Source organism: Cyphomyrmex costatus, unplaced genomic scaffold, assembly GCF_001594065.2.
Source record: "Cyphomyrmex costatus isolate MS0001 unplaced genomic scaffold, Ccosl1.0 scaffold189, whole genome shotgun sequence".
In the NCBI taxonomy this organism is placed as follows: Eukaryota; Metazoa; Arthropoda; class Insecta; order Hymenoptera; family Formicidae; genus Cyphomyrmex; species Cyphomyrmex costatus.
The window spans coordinates 96,950-117,615 of record NW_017275921.1 but is presented as its reverse complement, the minus strand read 5'-3'; the positions used below and the strand labels follow the sequence as shown (position 1 = coordinate 117,615).

At 37.9% G+C, this 20,666-nt stretch overlaps 2 protein-coding genes across 2 annotated transcripts; one reads left to right on the top strand and one right to left on the bottom strand.

The window, feature by feature from the left end:
• Positions 1–2,983: 2,983 nt before the first annotated feature.
• LOC108772394 (uncharacterized) lies at positions 2,984–13,450 on the top strand. Its single transcript, XM_018537915.1, has 3 exons — positions 2,984–3,056; positions 3,857–7,079; positions 9,211–13,450. Exons 1-3 carry the CDS (start codon positions 2,984–2,986, stop codon positions 12,347–12,349), a joined length of 6,435 nt encoding a protein of 2,144 aa, XP_018393417.1. The 3' UTR covers positions 12,350–13,450.
• A 780-nt stretch (positions 13,451–14,230) lies between these two features.
• On the bottom strand, positions 14,231–18,884 carry LOC108772393 (uncharacterized). Its single transcript, XM_018537914.1, has 6 exons — positions 18,762–18,884; positions 17,299–17,787; positions 16,520–16,764; positions 15,466–16,048; positions 14,827–15,052; positions 14,231–14,382 (listed from the first exon to the last, which is right to left on the bottom strand). The coding sequence occupies exons 1-6, from the start codon at positions 18,882–18,884 to the stop codon at positions 14,231–14,233; spliced, it is 1,818 nt and encodes a 605-aa protein (XP_018393416.1).
• Between the last annotated feature and the right edge of the window lie 1,782 nt (positions 18,885–20,666).

Below are 20,666 nucleotides of genomic sequence, written 5' to 3'. Positions count from 1 at the left end.
TGGATGTTCGGCGCTCGTTAGAGCGCAAATCTGTTTGTTAAATAGCGTGTCTTCATTGCCCGCGATCTTTTCCGCTGACGTTCAACGTTCCGGAAACGGGGATATCGTTCTTGCGATCTTGGAAATATTATACAAATAATCTTCAGCGATTCCCTCTATCAGGTAGTCAGCTTAGAGATCGATACGAGCTATTTCCGTCTATTTTTTACTTAAATTTTCAATCACTGTCAACATGTGTAAGAATTGCGGACATCTATTGGATTTTAAGCAAGTAATATTTTGTTGATGCAATTGATAAATTTACAAAATATTGAATCGTTTTTCCTTTATTTATTACAATTAATCTGTCAATCTTTTAATAATTTTATCATTATTAATTAATATGTTGATTTATTATGTCTATATATTGAACTTTACTCGTTATCAAATGATTTGAATTAGATATGGAGAGGGGGAGAATAGTTCCTCGTAAATGCATTTGCGTCTATTTACGCTAGAACGTTATAGAAAATTGCTATCAGGCTTGCCACCGAAAATAGTCAGTGCGTAAATAAAAAGAGCATGTATAGTAACAATTATTGTTGCGTACAACGGTTCTATTCATTAGAAAATTGTCGACTTTATTAAAATAATTATATTCAATTGAAATTCTTATTCAATTTTTGTATTATCACATAAACGCTTTAATTATAGTAAAATACAAATGCTTTAATTATTTATATTAAATTGGAGTTATATATTATAAGCGTAGCAAATAATAATTTTCGTTACATTTTGCTTTTATTAATAATTTTTAACAATATAGTTTTAACTTTGAAAAGTTTATGGTATTTGAAAATTGAATCTAACTTGCGACATGCTTAAAATTCTAATGTTTATACTTAACCAGGCAATTAAAAGTATTGCTTCATATTATATTACTGATCCAGCACATCCCTTTCGAGTTATAAATCTTTTCACAACATTGTTTGTGGCTCAATAAAATTGCCTGCGGTTTTCTGGTTCATGAAGAAACATTCAAATGGTTAACGGTACGTACCTCGCTCGTAGAATTTGCGCATCGGATTCTACGGCTATTCTACCGATGGAATAATGTCTTGTCGGACTTCTCGCACACTTTGACTGCTTACAATTCTCTGAGATGTATAGTATGATGCAACGTCACATACGGTGGATACCCGAAGAAGATCGACGCCCGTTTAATACCGTTAGCGGACACGAATATGAAAATGGAAAAAATGCAACGGTAAAAAAGTATCCACGTGACAATCACCCATGATCGTTAGAGAATTCCATCCACGGGAGATGTTAATGTAGGGTTTACGGCGCATCGACTACTTCAGGTCAAGGCTAAGAGCCTTCGTTGAAATCTTCGATGGAGATTTCAACGCAGGAGGAAGAATGTTCTATTGGGTTATCATCAGTCCGTTTCCTCCTGCTTCGGCATTTCGTCGCCACCGCACTTTATACACAATATTTAAAATATTATCTGCACAATGTATTGTTTTAAAATTTGATTTATATTTATATATTATATATATCTGTCTATTACGATTCTTATTCAGAGATGATTATGACGGTTTTTACTCGATTTTAAATAAAAAAAAACTTATCTCCGTTGCAAATGTCATAGTATCAAATTTTACGAATTTTATTGCGCAGATAAGTGCTTAACTTACGTCAATGGTAATGTTATTGTTCGCATTCCGCGTGCATAGACGATTGTTCCAATCGGAAATGGGCATCGAATACGAACGATGCTTTCAATTGAAACCTTAGTTGACAAATCGATGATCAGAAATTCGTGCCGTGTAACCTTCGTAAACCCTCCCTGGAGTCGCAACTGTCTCGGCAATTGCGTCATTGGTAATCATTAACGATTGCATACATTTTGAGATTTTTGACTTTTGCGTCCAATGTATAAGTTGTAAAATTCTTAATTTTTGAATAAAGACCAACATCCATCTCAAAAATTGGAAATTTATATAAAAGTATAAATTTCAATTTATAAAATAAACACGAACACAAATTATTACTATAAGACTATATTCCAAAGCATTCACTTTGAGGAAAATTTTACTCAAAATATATAGTATACGTACATTATATATCGCGTAAAGCTTTCCTTGGAGAGGACACTTTTAAATGTAGCCTAGAATACTTTAGATATCTATCTCTATCATTTATTGATTTTAATTGTTTAATATTTAAATTTAATATATCCAAGATCTTACGTTTATGTACAAATTTAATTTAATGTTTATTACATCGTTATATATTTACAATTTTATTTAAAATGGTAAAAATTAAATTCATGAAAAAGAAGCAAATTAAATTATTATATTTCTATATTCGTTAAATATAAGTTTATGGTAAATTGAAAAATAACATTTGGTTGTTACATTTATTCGCATTTTATAAAACATATTGTATCAGATTATTGTAAATAACTGTCGAAACATAAGTACACGATGCATACAAATCCTTGCAATATATTATAGCTGGTGCGTACCCGTCTTCATGAATATTAACGCAAGCGTCGCATCTTTCGTCGGTCGTAAAATTAAAACCTTCGACTTCCGCGCGTTTGCTCCACCGTTTCCGACCACCTTTCTTTCCTCATAAGAGCCGTGCAATCGAGTCTTTCGTGATCACGTAAGATTGTTTTTTGCGACCGATGTTCTTTTCCTGCTAACTTGTTCTCGATGACATAGTGCAATGAGAGATCTACCTATCCGAGATCTAGATTTTGTTGCTCAAGATCAGGTTCAGCGTTTGAGTGTAGGTCATCGTGTCGAGGACAGCCTCTAGCCTCGCGCATCTCGATTCGCGGGATCGTCCTCTGTCTTTTTACAATTCGTCGCGCATCGTTCTCCATAATACTGTCCTAGAATTTGTAAATGAGTTAAACAAAATTTTTTTATATAGTCTTACATCTTTTAGATTTTATTTAACTTTTTTAAATTTTTCTTTCAGTGCAAAAATGCGGATGCAGCTGCTAAAGATCGTGGTGATCCTGTTGGTAGCAGGATCGGGTGACACCAGACCGCACAATGGTAGGTGTTTTTACAAAAAATAATACGATGATAATATATACATTTCACGAATTACGACGTGACTGGATCGGTACAATAAAACGCTCATTTAGCAATAAAACCGAGCAACGTGACGAGCTGGCAGCAGGAAACAGTGTTTTCTAAACGCAAAATTGATAGTTTCGTCGCGGTGCAATATTCATGGCCAATGAACCGTGCTTATTTCATTGCAGATCTGTTATCTCGTAATGTATCTTAATTAGCTAGAAAATGTTCAAATAGTGATTAGTTAGTAATCAGATATGTGCATTTGCGTTTTACTGCCAGATCTATGTATTTTTATTTATACGTACAATTTTTAACCGTATTTTTCTCTTTCTCTTAGTAACGCATTATTCATTCCTTCTTTAAAAGAATTGAATTTGCGTTCAATGTTCCAATTATGGAGAAAACGCATATGAGAGCATCAATCGCGCATGTAATTACTCAATAGCATCAATTGTTATAGCGTGTCGGATAACAACTTGTCTTCTTTGTAAAGCCGTAATTACGCCACTGCTTCTCGTGCATCAACGTTACCACCCGCGTTTTTCTTGCAAAATCGAATTTCCTAAGACGGAAGTGTTTAACTTGGTAGGATTTAAGGCATTAAGAAATCCTCGCGTTTTAACGGGTCTGCAATTCCATGTGTTTCGCTATTATTAGTGCATTATCATAAGTTTTATCGACGTTGCGTGTGTCGATAGTCGGGGGGTTTCAGTCATTAGAATTCCTCTCTAAAATTGAAAATAAAAATTCTTATCTTTTTTTTCATCTTTCAGGTGCAGATTCGCAAGCGAAGACGATAGAAAGGAACGACGCGGGATGGAGAAGCATCCAAGTCTCGAGCAAGTCACACGACATTGTTCGAGACGATAGCAGGTATACGGGGACTTCCGGAAGTAATAGAAAGTATATCACACATTTCCGCGATAATGCCGATTCGTCGCGTGAGCACGGCGCAGTCAATTCACGCGCCAGCAATTTCGGGGCGGCGCGATCGCTTAGCGTTCGTCGTTCCAAGATCGATGACATCTGGACGATGCCTAAATTTAAAGCGATAAATGCTCCACCATATTTTTCAAGGACGGATGTGCTAGGTGATATCGCGAAAATCGCTACTGTTCAAAACTCGAACGAAGTAAATAAACCTTCGTTTCACGCTTCCTCCGGCGATTCTAAAATAATTCAGAATGAACGAATAGATTGGACGAAATTTAGCCCCGATTTAAAAGTCGGTCAAATGGATTATTCCGGTAAGACGAATGCTGGAAATTTAGAGAGATCGAAATCCGATGTGATTTCAAATGAAAATCTTGAACCAGTAGTCGCGCAAACGAAATACTCATACTCAGCAGGAAATGATTTCTTAGCAACTCATGCATCTGGTTTCGAGAGGACAAATGACGATATCTCTGTCGCAGTAGAAAATCGTCGGCAGTCCAGTTCAGTTAGGTTTGATTCATTTGCGAATAAGGATATTGAAGGCGAGATGTCACGTTGGAAGCAGGGTGTAAATAGATTTTCTTTAGAAACAGCGAGGACAAATGTTCCGAGCGATTCTCAGGCAGATGCTTCTCCTCGTTCTATTCATAAGAATCGTAATTCGATTCGTAAAATTACAAACTCGATCGTGATTTCGTATGGAAATTCGAAGCCGAGTGTCGTCACTAATTCTTCTCGCCCCATGAGCGGCAATCAACACGGTGACTTGAATAATTCAGAAACATCGGCTCACGGCGCGGTGGCAGCCTTGATCTCGAATTCAAAATCTGAAGTTGTTGGACAATCCCCTGCGTTTCGCCGCAGGAGCGCAACTACATCCCATAGGAATTTCGTAAAGCTCCGGTATCCGTACTCGACTTCGAATTGGCGAAATGCCAGCAACGTCGCGTTGAATATGGAGGTGAAGAATGGTAACGATATTTCTACTGGCATTCAACTGAGAAAGCCAACAAAGTACTTTACGCGGACAGGTGCGAAGAAGCCCGTTATCGTGAACAATCACGTGATGTCCAAACCGATGAAGAGTAATCATTCTTTGTCCGTTCAGGAATCGCCGAGTCAGAAAGTTGGTAGTGGAAATAAAACGGGATACAAGTACAACGATACAACCGTACAATATTTGAAGAACTGGCCGAACGAGGCACTTCAGAACATGGAAGATTTATACAATTATGAGAAATATACTTCATCTCTGGAGGAGGAATCCAGTCATGAATCGAGTCTTTCCAGTGCTGAAGAAACACCGATACTATCGTCAAATAATTATTTTGATCATACGGACCCAATCCTCGATTCCAGTGTAAAAAAGATCATCCATTGGTTAAAGATACCGGAAATCGTTCCAAACAATACGCAGTATTTCGATTACAATGATGATAAACCGATCCAGCCGGATTTCGAGTCAGTTTATGAAAACTTGGAACCCAATCGTCCGTTAAACACCCACGACGACAATTATGAGACCATCGTTCTTCAAGATGCACCGCCAAGTCAGAATCTTGATACAATAGACTCAAACTATCCAATCCGATTGTCAGATCCAAGTTCACTTCAATACGAAACGGGTTCTTCGAATCCTTTCGTTCCTTCGATTCCTTCCTCTTGGTCTGATGGGACGTCGCTGCAGAACAAGACCGTTTATAATCCTACGACCCACGTGACGCAGAATACGGTGGTTCACATCCTGAACGACGGTCTGAAGAAACCGAATGTGACCGTGACTGAATTGAAAGCACCGGAAACAGACGAGGCAGCTGCAAATCAAGTGGCTTCTTCAGAATCGTCCTCAGAGTCCTTGGGACCATCAGCGCAGAGACCCAACGTTCATATAATGTCCACTTCTCAGAAAGACGAGAACAAAAATATTTCCAAGCAGGAGACCGATACTTCCCCTTCGTCGACTTACAATACGAATTGTCCGACGATTATGATAAACACTTATACTCGAGTGAACAATACGCTTCAGAGCAAGGAAGGATGCACCGATCTGAATATAATCGTCAACTCGCATATCTTGAATACGAATGTGTTTAAGCCGAGCAGCACGCCGGCGATTGCGGATGATCATGAGACCTCATTAGCGACGCAGAGTTACGGTACCGCAGATGAGAGCGAGAAATATTCTAATGTGCCTACCGATCTCTCCTATGTGGATTCTGTGGGTAGTTACGCATCGACCGGAACATATGATTCCAGCTTGCTCGAAACGTCACAACCAGGCCAACATGACTATTACGATTTTCCGAAAGATCCCAATGAAATTCTAGATCCCGCTCAATCCTTGGGATTGTCGACCATCGATAGCCTCCACACAGTCGAGGTGTCCCAGGGTACTCAGATCAGCCTGTCATTAGCGAATGCGGAAGAGACGCCGAGCCCTGCCGGATCATCCGTCGACGGTCCCGGCAATGACGCGTCAAGTTCCGCGATCAATCCGCCAGCTGCTGGCGCTTCCGCGAGCGGGCCATCTGTTGCCGGAACACTCGGTTCCGAAAATCCATCTGTACCCGTCGCTCAAGAACTGCCGGTGTATTTAGTCAAACCCGGTCCGGTGACCGGTCAATCTAATAGCGGTTTTGGTTCGGGTACTTTGCAACTGTCAGCGTTGCCGAATCTTCCCAGTCAGCTTGGTAGCGTAACTAAACCCGATTTATCGAGCAGTGCTGGTTCATCCTTGTCGCCAGCTTCAGGCTCTTCAGGAGCGTCACCCGATGACGACGATGATGATGACTTTGATTTTGATTTTGATATGTCGCCAAGCGACGTATTGCAGTACATGGCTAAGGCCTTCACATATTTTTCTTTCTTAAATCCGTTGGGTTATGGTGTTTTCAGCCTCACCTCGGCACCGTTTGTCGCAATGGCGGCTGGTGTACTTGGCATAGCCGCGTTCATCTTCCCATGGGCACTACCGAGTGTCTTCGATTTCGGACGTTCCGCTGACAAGACGGTTGATTTTGCACCGAATCTTGAGGATTTCGTCAGACAAGCCGTACACAAGTACGATCGTCTGAACGAATGGAAGAGTAAACGTAGGAAGCGCAGAAGATGAATCGTACATCAATTGATCTTGTGACGCTTAGTGATCTTCAGATAAGTAGGGAAGCCACAGTATAAAGCTTGTATGAAGCAAGTACACGCTCCCGCTATTAGAATTACTTTTACTTAAATTGGATAGAAATTACAAGATATACCGTAGTGATCTTTTGCATCGTTTGATAGCAGATTGAAAATGATACGTGGTTAGTAATAAAGCAAAGAGAGAAGGTAGCTAGATGATTATGTTTGTTTTTTTTAAAACATTATGTGGATACACTAATGTAGCACGTATAATGATAACGCAGGTAATTGTATAGTATTTTCATTCATTAAGAATGAGGTTTACTTAACTGAGTGGATAAAATCATAATTAAATAAATATAATAATTAATAGTTTTCGCATCCGTCCTTTATAAATATAACTTATGTAAAATAATTAAGGTAATTATACTCGCAAACAATATATTTTTATATAACATTAAATAGATGACATATTTTTTATTCTTACGCCAAATGTAGCATAGTAAGAAGATACTCGCTATATTTACATAATCACATAATTACATGAACTGGGCGATAATCAGTGCAATGATTGACTCAATATTTTATAACGTTACTATTAATAATTATTAATTAACATTACTATTTATCGTTATAATATCATATATAGAATAATGAGATATTGCGTAATTTTTTTTATCGTATCATATGTTTATAAAAATTTGTTATATAGTATTTAAAAAAGATGCTCTGAGTACAATATTTAATATTATTTCTTTGCGGATTAAATTTCTCGTAAATAAGTAAAGATCAAGTATTTCGTTTATAATTTCATTTAATTGGAGAATTCAGCATTAATCAAATAATATTTATTATTTATTCAGAGAAATTTATTGAGATTCCAATAACATAGAGTTCGGTGATTATAATTATATACCGCGATAGATTATCGTAAAACGTTATTCAATAGTTCAATTCAACATAAAACTGCAAAGAATTTAGCGTGTTTTATTGTATTGATAATTTAATTTAATTATAAATTTTACAGCATTTCAGGGCATTAACAGTATTTGTGCCAATGAATATGTAATGTTAATAAAATATACCAAACAAAGATTAATACTTTTCTCATTGGGCGATTATATAATTTCTTTCGCCTGTTTGTATGTTGTATTTAAAAATATGCAATCCTATCCTTATACCTATATGATCCCTTTAAATCCTATTTTATTATTGTCGTTGAAAAATAACAAAATTTATCATAAATGAAAGAATCTTTTTGTAATTTTAAATTGTGCTAAAATGTTGAATATTTACGGTTATATTTTGTTTACTTACTTTAATTTCTTAAACGTATCAAATATAAAAAAAATTTTTGTGGAAACCGAAGATTGTAGTTTTACATTATCTATTTCTTCCTCTATTATTTATTCTTCTAAAATTAGATTGGCGAAAATCGTTTATTTCGCTATTTTCGATTACTACTAATTAAAATAATTTAATTAAAAATTATTGCTTCCAAACCTCTTTCATAAGAAAAAACTAAAGTTTATAATTGATCGGGTTACATATAAGAATTTCAATTTATTAATCTTTTCATTTTACTCTAAAACATTGTAGATATAATTTATTTTTCCAATATATATTGCTCCATTGTACTTCATTGTTTTCTTAATTTACAATTAATTGTACTCATGGCGTTTGACAAGGTGTTAATCTGTACAAATCAAGCCTTACTTATTGCACAGAAAAGGTAAGAAATTTAATAACGTAGTTAGGCATTTTTGCTAATTATTTAATTCATCCGGCTATATATATATTCATAAAAATTATTCATAAGAAATGAGAGAGAGAGAGAAAGAGAGAATGAGTGTATATGTGTAGCTTATCTTTTTATGAATATTAATAAAAATCATGATTCAGAACAAAACGAAATATTATCATACAATTTTTATCACAATATGATATGATCTACTTTTCCTTTATATATAAAGTATGATGTTAACGTGACGATGACACAAAAATTAGTAATACTCGGCGAAACTATATTTTATAATTCCTCAATAAACCTAATGATTAAATTTTATTTCAGCGGGCAAGTGAATGACACCCATCGTGATTTGAAGGATCTACAATATATGGACCAATCTCTAAGAACCGTCGCCACTCAACTCCTTAACGTTACAAATCCGCAGGACATGGTAAATGTGAATAACAAGGAACTCATCAAGGCTGAACACAATATTGCGACTACGCCGAAATCTTCGGAGAACAGTATCCCTTTGTTGATGAGAGATGTTAGTTCGGAAATTAATTTGGAGCCCATGCATTTCGGTAGGCCAATTAATTCCAAATTCAGTTATTTCGAGAGTGGCCATCCGGGCCAAGCGATGGCGATGACGGAGGAGGAGCTTGAACGAGAGATGAGCACAACGAGGCTGATTACCGCTTACAAAAATCATCCGACGACTACTGGCGGTATCTCCACTTGGATCCTGCTGAATCCGCCATCTACAACCGTAAAGAGCGTAGAAACCGAGAAATCGAAGACACAGCAGCCATTCCAGACAGAGGTACGACTTACAGTAAGACCAAGTTCGTCGATCGAGAAAGAAACGATTCCGCAACCAGAAAAGATCACGGAGAAGACCACGCCACAGTTGACTCCTGTTATAACCACCGAGAAAGTAACTGTGATAACAAAGAAGCCGACTACAACCACAACGAAGAAAATCGCGACTACTTCAAAACCGGAAAAAGTTACTCAGAATTCAGAAAAGACGGAAACTTTATCGAGCACAACTTTGAAGGTAATTCGCACCACAACAACAAGCACTTCGACGACGAGCGATGGAACAGCTACGTTAACGACTGTTCTTACGACAAAGAAGAGTCAACCGCCGCGAACTACTTCTAAGCCGAAAATTACCACGCCGAGAACAACTTTGCATTCTAAACCAGCAACAACGAAACCGACGACGACGAAACCGATGAGACCAAAACCAACGAGAAAACCCACGGTCAAACCTGAAACGGTAAAGAATGAGACCTCCGCATCGACTGGTAAAATCGAGAAGGTGACCTTCAAACCGGTCCCGATCATCGCAACTCCACAAAACAAGGCGGAAAATACTGAGAAGCCAATGTTCGTTACAAAGATAAAAGCGTCGGTACTCATGGACACTCAGAAGACTCCGATTACTTTACTTCCCGCTACCACCGCGACTACCCTTAGCACCAGTACTACGTTCAAGTCGAATTTGTCGACTGTAGATCTCGTAGAAGTACCGGTGAGATCAAAGCCAGTCAACACGAAGGGAAATAACGTGCTAAGGGTGCAGCTAAAGAAGCCTATAGATGAGACCACACAGATCGAGATAGAGCCGATCAAAGTAAACGCGCCAATTTTGACAATTGAGAAGATCGATAAGATGGACGAGATCGTGATGAAGGATACGGATGATCTTAATGATTCCAGAATAGATCTAAAATTTGACTTTAATCCTGAATTGACGAAAATCAATGTAGAAACAAAAACAGAAACGGATGCGATATCAACAAGCACGGCAGCGTCGACCACGACGAAGCGGCCGAGGCATAACTCGAAGAGGAAGAAGAACAAGACTCGAAGGCGCAAGCCTACGACCTCGGCGCCAAGCTCGACAATGATACCTGTTTTAATAGAAACCATTGACAGTGTTACTGATTCCACCATCGCGGATAACGCGGTTCAGGAATCGAAGATCGCGCCAGAAACAAAAGTCGGAGCGAACACGACGAAGACTAAGAAGAAACAACCGCAGAAGGCGATTAGCACTCAGATCTACAACTTCCTCAGTCGCGAAGTGATGCCCAGTTTCGGCGTCATGTCGCTGGTAGGTCTGGGTCTCGGTCTTGCTTCGTATTTCCTGTATCCTTTCGGCGGTACGATCACCCGAAGGAACTACGACGTGGAACCGAATTACAAGTACAATATGGATGAATATGGCGGTAACTACGGGCAGAGCGAGGAGGAGATGTTATCTAAGGTGTTCCAGGGTATGACGAATGTTCCAGGGTATGAGAATAAGTATCCGGGAACGAAAGATAACTACAACAATAACTATTATCATTATCAGCATTATGATGGTGCGTATGACACTCAAACGAAGAAGATCGAGACGAGATATCCGTCGATATCTACTTCTCCCGTTTATAAAACCGTAGAGAACACTCAACCGGCGGTGAAATATCGAAACACGGATTTCCAATATCCCGAAACACAGACTACTCCAGTTTATTACGATCGCAAACGTCCAGATTTCGCGGCGGAAGTCGGTGCGAGTTCAGCGGCAAATCGGCAATTCGTGGTTGGCAACGTACCTAAGGAGTATCCATTTGACGTGAAAACAGCGAACTTGCCGGTGGACAGCAAGAAAGGTTACATGTCGACGGAGGTCGGACAGACGCAATTCGAGCGAGAAGTAACGCAGAACTTCGATTTCCCGAACGCGGCCGGCTTGCACAGTTATGGCCATCTGGGAGCATCAACTATCCGAGCGGATGACGGATATGAAGAAATCGAAATAACGCCAACAGCAGTGGCCGTCGAGCATGGGCCGCGATCCCTTAAAGTTAAACGCGCTGCCCTTAACAAGGGTAACCAAGGCCGACACTCAAGATCAAAGAGGGAATCAGTAATTCAGATAATACCGACGAAACGCGAACTGGAAGAAGAACGCGAAGAGGCAGAGAAGGAGGAAGATCTGAGCAACGAGATTCTGGATATCATTGATTCGGCTCTGCCGGGTGGCGGAGTGCCACATAAGACGAAGGGTAGCAGCGAAAATGAAGTGGAGGATCTTGAGGGACAGCGGAGGAAGCAACAGGAAGAAGCTAATACGCGCGCAAAAGAGTCCACCACGAAAACTACACACACGGAGGACATAACGGAGATACCTGCAACTTCCACGACCGTCGGAAAAATGGATGACGGTGGTACCAGCGTCTCTTCAGAGAAGCCTTCTGATAAGGATACCACACATCCCGCGGGCTCGAAAGATCCTGAAACAATCGAATGGTTCGACAGCTCGACCACGAAAAAGCCCTCAGAGGGTTTTAGTCTCATAAATTTTGTAAAGAAGGTGGCCGAAATCAAGTTCAGACTGGGTCTGACAATTCTTAAGCACGCCAGCGAGGGTTTCGCGCGGTATCTAGGTCACGTGCAGAAGAGAATCAACGGCGAAGAATGAGAGGGAAGAGAACAACTCGGAGGAGCAGCGATAGAAGTTCTCGAGTCGTGTGGCGATACACATTTTCTAATTTCACGGCGCAATACGGTGGATACGCGGTGGATAACGGCGACGGACGACGTGACGACGACCGTACCGTAGTCCTAATAACGGTAGTCGGGGAACGCGAAGAAGCTGTTTTCCCCCCGACTTCTTCGCGGTTGATTCGAGACGCGATTTCACGGGCAATCATTTTTGTCCATCCGTAAACGATGTGATGCGATACGATAGGCGATCGTCCTTTCACTTAGAAAGCTAAAACGACGAAGGGGAACACGGACTACTGTTATGATCACCAAATACGCGTCTCCTTCTTCAAGGTATCGCCGTGAACATTGCAGAGGGGGGACGCATCTTCTTTCAGGTTCTTTCTCGACACGAGGGATCGACAACAATGCCTTTAACGTGTTCTTAAAAAAAAAAAAAACTTTATTTGATTAAAACTACGAGGTGTTTTAACTTTAGCCTTCGGATCTGATGCGTGAGAATGCATTTCGACACGCGATATACAATGTGATACGATGCATTCTAGGGATAATTTATCGAAAGCAGGACGATCGAGATAGCCGCAGGATTGGTGAGGGGTTTCGAGAGACTTTTCTCTCTTTCTCTCTCTCTCTTCCACACACAGGATCGACTGGATCTTTATTGAGAAAGTCACTTTTTAATCTCTCTACAATTGTTTTGGTATATGCGCGCTGCTCTCTTACCCTCTCGCTGGAGGGCGAGCGAAGACGTATGACGGAGCCGATTATTGGGCAGCTTAATTACATTGTAAAGTACGCTATATAACTGAATAAATAAAATGAGTAGATCGAATAAATAAATAAATATAGATAAGTATGCAAACTCTCTATGTAACACCCTGATATGCGCTATGTAAATAAATATTGGAGAACGTAAACGTTTGTGTTTCTCTCGTGTGAAAACGTAACATTGATCTTTAAAGCGGAAGGTTGCCGCAATACTTCGAGTCGATCTGTGAAAAAAATCGAAATCTGAAATACTAAAACTGAGTTATAAACGAATTTATGGCGACGTAATTTAATTTATTCCAAACAAAGCGATTGTCGCTTCACGGAAAAAATCGAGAATTAACATTCACTGACGATATTTGATCAAGCGTAAAATATAGATAATAAATATTAATGTGGATGGCGATAAAAGTCGGAATCTATTACGTTTGTTTTTACACAATCGAAGCACTATGTCAATGACAATTTAAATGCAACAATGCAAAATGATGAAGAAATAGCAAAATAGAGCTTGGAAATTGTTTTTTTTTTTTAGTACGATTATGATGGACTTTTTACCCCTAAGTTCACTCTTTACTCAGTAACTACTAGAACAGCAACAAGTGATTCTAAATCGATCTTACTTATACCCTCGTCTGTACGAATAGGGACACATTGATTATTCAGAAACGTATTCGATATTAATACATAGTATATAGTCTGATTACAATAACGCAATGTTTGAAAAGTAATTTGTGAAACGCATTACTTGACTTCGAATCCAATATGCGATTGAAAAATTAAAACTTTATCTTTTTGCAATTCAACCTTTGCAGTTGAAATGATTTTTGATAGACTTGAAAAATTCTATACATAAAAGTATGAAAATATATACATGTTAAATATATTAGCGTTCTGTTTAATTTAATGATATGAAACAGACGGGTAATCATTATGAAACTAATTTCCGACAAAAAACTATTTCCGTTTCTGGATCCTCAATATTATGTCCTATACCTCAACGTAATTCTGCACACACATGTGTGTTGCGTTCTGTATCATTCGTCATCCTAATGAGTTCCTCGAACGAATTCTGCTATCTTAATTCCTACAGTCCTACTGGTCTCTTTAGTTGAACGTTATACCCCCTCGCGAACTTATGCAAGTCTACTTCGAGATCGTTGTTCATCAGTCTCAGATCTCTCTTTCGACGACCTAGCATCATCGGTATCATCATCGCCATTGTCGCCGGCAGCATACCTGTCATTTCACAAATGGTACGATAATTAATTTAAACAAACATATTAATATCAATTGAAATTCTAGAGATATATATTACGCATATTGGATATAAGAGTACTTTCATCATCGTTTTCTATTAAAGTGAATAACGAATTTATACTATAATATATTAAATAACATTAAATAATTCACTTTTACAATACGATGTAATTAGAAATTTCAATATAACGTTAAAATTATGTACATACACATATTATTACACATTAAAAATTTTTTATTTTTTCATAAATTAAACATTCAACCTTTAACATTTTATCTTAATAAATACCAAAAGAATGTAAGATCAGAGCATCGTTTTTAAATTTTTATATTAATTCACAACGTAAATATCTCAGATATAAGCCGATATAAGCAGTTGATATATCTTGAAATATATTTTAAGTTAATTTGTTACAGTCATACCTGCTCCGACGGCTGCTAAAACGGCTGAACTTGACGGTTGCGCGTTCAGAGTTGTGTGCCTGATTGGTCTTTTGTTCAGAATATTCGGTATGGTCGTCAACTTCTCCATCTCGTATTCTTTGCGGCTCTGGTCGACGCTCTTGAATGTCTTCTCGACTTCTAGAAGACCTCCGTGGGACGTCGTCGTATTCGTGCCGTTGATCGATGGCAACACCGTCAATCTGACCTAGGTAAACGATCTTTCATAAAGCGGCCGTCAATAATATTCTCTTCGATAAATCTATTTGTTACTAATAATAATTATCTCCTCGAGAAATTAAATCATCTGATAATTTATATTTGATATTAGTATCACAATATATCGCGCAACATTTTGTTACGACAGAACATAAGTCAATATGATAACAAAATAATGTCAAAATAGCGTTTTAAAATATTTTTAAAAATCACTTTTCAAATTAGTAATGTTTCAGTTAACGTTATTTTAATTTCATGATTTATCATTTTGCTTGAATAATTATTGTTGAATAAAGTTACAGATCTGTTAAAGTGAAAAAAAATTGCTCGACACAAGGGAGAGGACATATTTTAGCTTAATTAAAATTGACTCTTGACCTCTCTTTGATCATTTAGCCTAACCTGGCGTTTCGATGTCATCACAGGTACAGGATCTTCCTCTTCTTCTTCTTCTTCTTCATTTTCGCGACCTGTCGTATTGATCTTCTTGAATGATTCTGCTGAGTTCATTGCGTCAAACTTGATTGATCTCTGCCTCGACTTGGAATATCCTCGATTCGTCGACAGGAGGATCCACTGACCGTCGCCACTCGCCGGATGACTCGGTGGATGATTATTTATGTACTGATAATGTGAGAAATTTGGCCTTTCGGTGATTAAAGTCGGCCGAGGTCGGTCCTGCTCGTATTTGGATGGATAATCGTGCCAATTACTTCCATCCCCCGATTGATCCGAATATCTATCGATAAACTGATATGAGGAGCTCTGCGGTCTGGACCAAGTGTTGGGAAAGTTGGACGGTCTGTCATCTGTGATGATATCACTACTAGGACGATGAGGATCGTACTTGTTCCATGACGGTCTCTCCGGCGGCCACTTCTGCGCCTGATTAGACGCGTCATCAGGGTGGTAAGAGGGACGTGAAATCGGTTTCTGCCACGGTTTCTCGTTACTCTCTGGCCAGTTGGGTTTTGGCTTGTCGTACCTGAGATACGATCGTTTGTTTTCTCATTTGCCTAAAGCCGATATGTCGTCGAGAAGTATATAATATAAAGTAAATAATAGATATCCAATTAATAGGCAAGTAATGCGATTTTTTTTAGCTTGAAGATTCTTTTGTAACTAAAAAATTATCTTTACTAAAATGTTAAGAAAAATACAAAAAATTATTGATATTTTTTATATAAATTAGTTTTATTACATAAAGAAGGAAATATAGCTGAAATAAAAAATATATAAATAAATTTTTGCAAGACTTTCTTGCTACATTTCTTAATATTAATGTAGAGAGTATCGTAAAAGGTACACTTGTTGGACTTTATAAACACACTTATAAGAAAGAAAGTTGTGTCGATGTTAATGATAAATATCTCTCATCATAACAACCACAAAACCCATTTTCAAATTGTACATAGGATCACGTAGTGAAAGGAAAATTAACGGTTGTGGTACTTACCACGGTTTGTTGTTTTCATAAGTGGGTCTGACGGTATAGTCGCTGGCCCATGGTTTCATGCTCGGTTTATCCCATGGTTTTATCTCTGGCCAAGGTCGTTGTGTACTGAGATTTGCTTGCCACTTGGAAATTTTGCTCTTAGACCACGGAATTGCTTCCAATGTCACCCAGCCGTTTCTATCTTCATAAGTGTTTGTACCGTAGTATTTGTTTCTCTTCAAGGTATCATTTAACGTTTCGCTTAACTACATCAGCAAAGATAACAAAACATAAGCTGACATCACTACCTTACTTAAAAAATAACACAACTAAAAAATTAAGTTTCCTAGAGAGAAGGAGAAAAATTATATTTCAATATTTGATAGAAAGTTATTAACTTTTAAGTGCAATAATATCAGTGAAAAAGATATATTCTTTTGGCATAATCAAATGTTATTTTTGTTTTGTAACTTTTTAATAAAAAATCATCGTTTTTTAATTATGACAATTTTAACGATCCTTAATAAAGTTTAGTTAGTTTTACTTTTAATGATTAATAGGATAATGTTTACTTAAGTAATTCATGGTAATAAATAAAAAATCATGTTTTTTACTGTAACTTTTGAGGTAAGAGAGCAATATTTTTTATTATCTAACACTAATTGCATAATAAATAGTACTGCAAAATTTAAAATTATTAAAACATGACCTTTATGCTTAATTTTTCATTTACTTTTCTATTCATTTTTTTTTTTCAAAAAATAAAATATTTTTTATTATCTGAAACATATGTTTCTTACCGCATCGTCCGTTGAAGTAGCATTTGAGATTTGATCAAATTTCTCATCCTGTTCGTGAAGTGTCGTCGTTTCGGTATCGATTTCAAGCATAAGAGGTTCCGCGGGTGGTTTTATGATTCTGAAGGGGTATTTGAAATTTCTCTCGGTGGTGCTCTTAACTTTATTCGCGTAATCCTCGAGGAACTTATTGAGTACGTCCGGATTGAAGGTCGAAGATTCGACGAAGGAATTTCTTCGATTATACTGATCGCTCGATATCTCTTTGGTCATTCTCTCATCGGTTTGATGTCCGTTTCCCGCGTTATTGTACAGAGGATTCGGTGTGATCGCTATTGGATCGTGAAGAATCCTTAAATTATCCGCCTTCGTTTTAAACATGTCGGACGCATTCGTTCGCATTTTCACAAAGTATCTTGTGCTACCCAAAGAACCTTTACCTCCTAACATCAAGATTGTCAGGAGCAGACACACCGCTCCTCTCGTCGTCATCTGAAACACGAAGAGCTGTATTTTATATATTTTTCAAAACGTTAATGAAATTTTCACCTGCTAAAAAAATTTTTATTCTACAAAGGCTACGATCCACTTAATGCTACGAACGCTTTTGAAACATTTTTTTGATTGGTCAATTAGTAAAATTCTTTCTTCCGATTGGTCAATCAAAAGCTTCGAAGCATTTGTAGCGTCAAGTGAACCGCACCCAAAGTAACGGTAATCTCAATCAATATTATAATTTTCTACTCAATAATAACTGTTACATATATAACGTGTCTTATATACGTTATATTATTTATATTTATTGTTGAATAGAAAATTAGAATATTAACATAATGTGTTATTTTTATTTCGTGTTTATCAAGTAGCTATCCAATATCGTTATAATAATTTTTTTCAAATTTACTTTTATGTAGTTTTATTTCTCACATGAGAATAAGAATAACAAATATCGCGCATTAATAATTACGAAAAATTTACTTTATTTTGAAAAAGACATTAAATATAATAATAAGATTAGTTATAAAAATTTCTAAATAATCGACGAAACCGTGTTGTGTTAATGGGCTAGAGTTTTATACATAGATAAACAGTTAGAGAATTACGATTTGTCAAGATCACTGTCATCACCCGGCTCGTGAACGACCACCCCGTGACTTCGCACGTCTACTTGATTTTATAGGATTCTACTGCGTGATTGTAACGCGACAGAGCGCTGAAAGAGGACGAACATTTCATGTATGATACACAACGCGTCGCACTAACCGTGTCAATATTAGCCGTCCGAGCCGCCTTCAATTACATGAACAACGAGGCCCGTGTGTCTCCCGCTCGTCGTTTCCGGAGATCCGTTAACGGGAATTGCGCGCAACGTGCGCCGGCGTATGACAGCAGAATGACAGTAGTAACAGTAACAGCAACAATAAAAACAACAACAACAACAATAACAGAGCGATGTTACGAAATACGGAAGTGGAGTACGGCGGCGACCTCGACTCCTCAAGGTCCGAGATGGCTCTGTTGCCGAGACGTTGCCCTCGTTTGCTTTTAATCCAGATCCCCACTTCGTCGGTGCTTGGTCCATTTTGCATCTTCCTCCGTTCCCCGTGGCTGTTGTGTTATTCCGTTCTTACCTCCTTGGCTTGGTCAACCTGGAGAACGGGCGCCACATTGTCTCTCCTTCTCGCCCGCGATTTCCGCGCGTGTCTCTTTCTCTCCTTCCATCTTGCGGTTTCTTCCTCTCGCTCCAGCCGTCATCCTATACCACGGTTCCCCACGGAGTCTTTCTCCTTCCCTTTGGATAACGATCCTTCTTGGAATACAATGGAACAACAATGGGAGGCGAGGTCAGTCATGCTGGCCACGATCGATGATCGATGGGATCGGGCCCATCACTGGTCTCCGACAAGTGAACGATGTCTGTATTTTTGCACGAGACACTGTTGTACGTTATGCGGTACCACGGGATATAGCGGTTTCTAAGGCATTCGCTTTTCTAACAGCCTCCTTGATGACTGAAATACAAGGCATTTCATATTCTTGCATGAAGAAATACTTATATTTATTTCAAAATGTCTCGCTTTCGCGTGAATTTCTGTAGAAATAACAAGCGTTAGATGACTAGAATAAAATAATGGAGATGGAAAGTTCTCTCAAATGAGGCTGAAACATCTTTCTAATTCTGTTTACAGTTTACATTGCAAATAGCGTGGTACATTAGATATTAACATGTCCTAATTGAATGATCCTATCGCAAAATGTTATATTAAAATTATTGCACAAGTGTATGTACTCACGGAAACAAATATTTTGCTTATTATCTAAACGTTTAGCTAGATATAGGTCTGAAAATGTTTTTGTTGAAGCATCAAAATAATTATGTAGGATAAACAATGTTGCAAATAATTTTAACATTCTAACAATCAGCTGGAGTATTCTACATAATTTATCTTGATAGTCCAATAAAATTATTTTTTAATTTGGATTTGTAGTTAACTTTTTAAATGTTTCAGCAATACTCTTCTTTCCATGTAATTGCGATCAATATAGTTTCTTTTTTATGTATTTTTGGAACATTGCATTAACACACATTAATGATGATTTGCTGAAATAATTAAAAATTTGGCTAGATAGAGATCTAAAAATAATTTTGTCCTACCATCAAAATAATAACGTGAGAATTTCAAGCATAATAACTAATGCTACAAAAAGGTTTGACATTCTTGCAACCAGTTTAAGCGTTCTACATAATTGTTTTATATTTATTTCAGGAAAAATATTCTTTCCATGTATGTATTGCATATTAACTAAACTGCAAATTTATTTACACCTGTCGAAATGAAATTCCTAAACATTCCCATGTTTGCTTTCATCATGACTACTAACATTCCATTCATTAACGAATCTTTGATCAGTCCGCTTGAACGTTAAAGCAATCATTTCGACAAGTTGTTTACAATACGCTCTCTCACTTATCAGTATCTCTAATCAAGCACACTTACAACGTTGGAAAAATCCAGACAATAATTCGCGCGTCTAATGCATCCGGACGAAAAGCAATGAAACGATCATACGCAACCTGTCTCCGATCTCGCGGCGATTTTAATTCTTAATGAGATTGTTCATGCCGCTTAGCGATAGCAAAGCGAGCGATCGCTTTATGAGCGAAGATATTACAGTGATTGACCGAGAAAACTGAAGTGGCGCGGAGACGGTCTCCAATCTTTTCCCCCGTACTCGTCGTTACTTGTACTTGCATTGTCCTCCTCCCTCACTTCTCAATGTGACGAGAATCGTAGGACGGAAAGCCGACGACGGAAGACAACGATAATGAGAAACGGACTTAAGCCGCTCATGTCACGCGCTAATTGCGG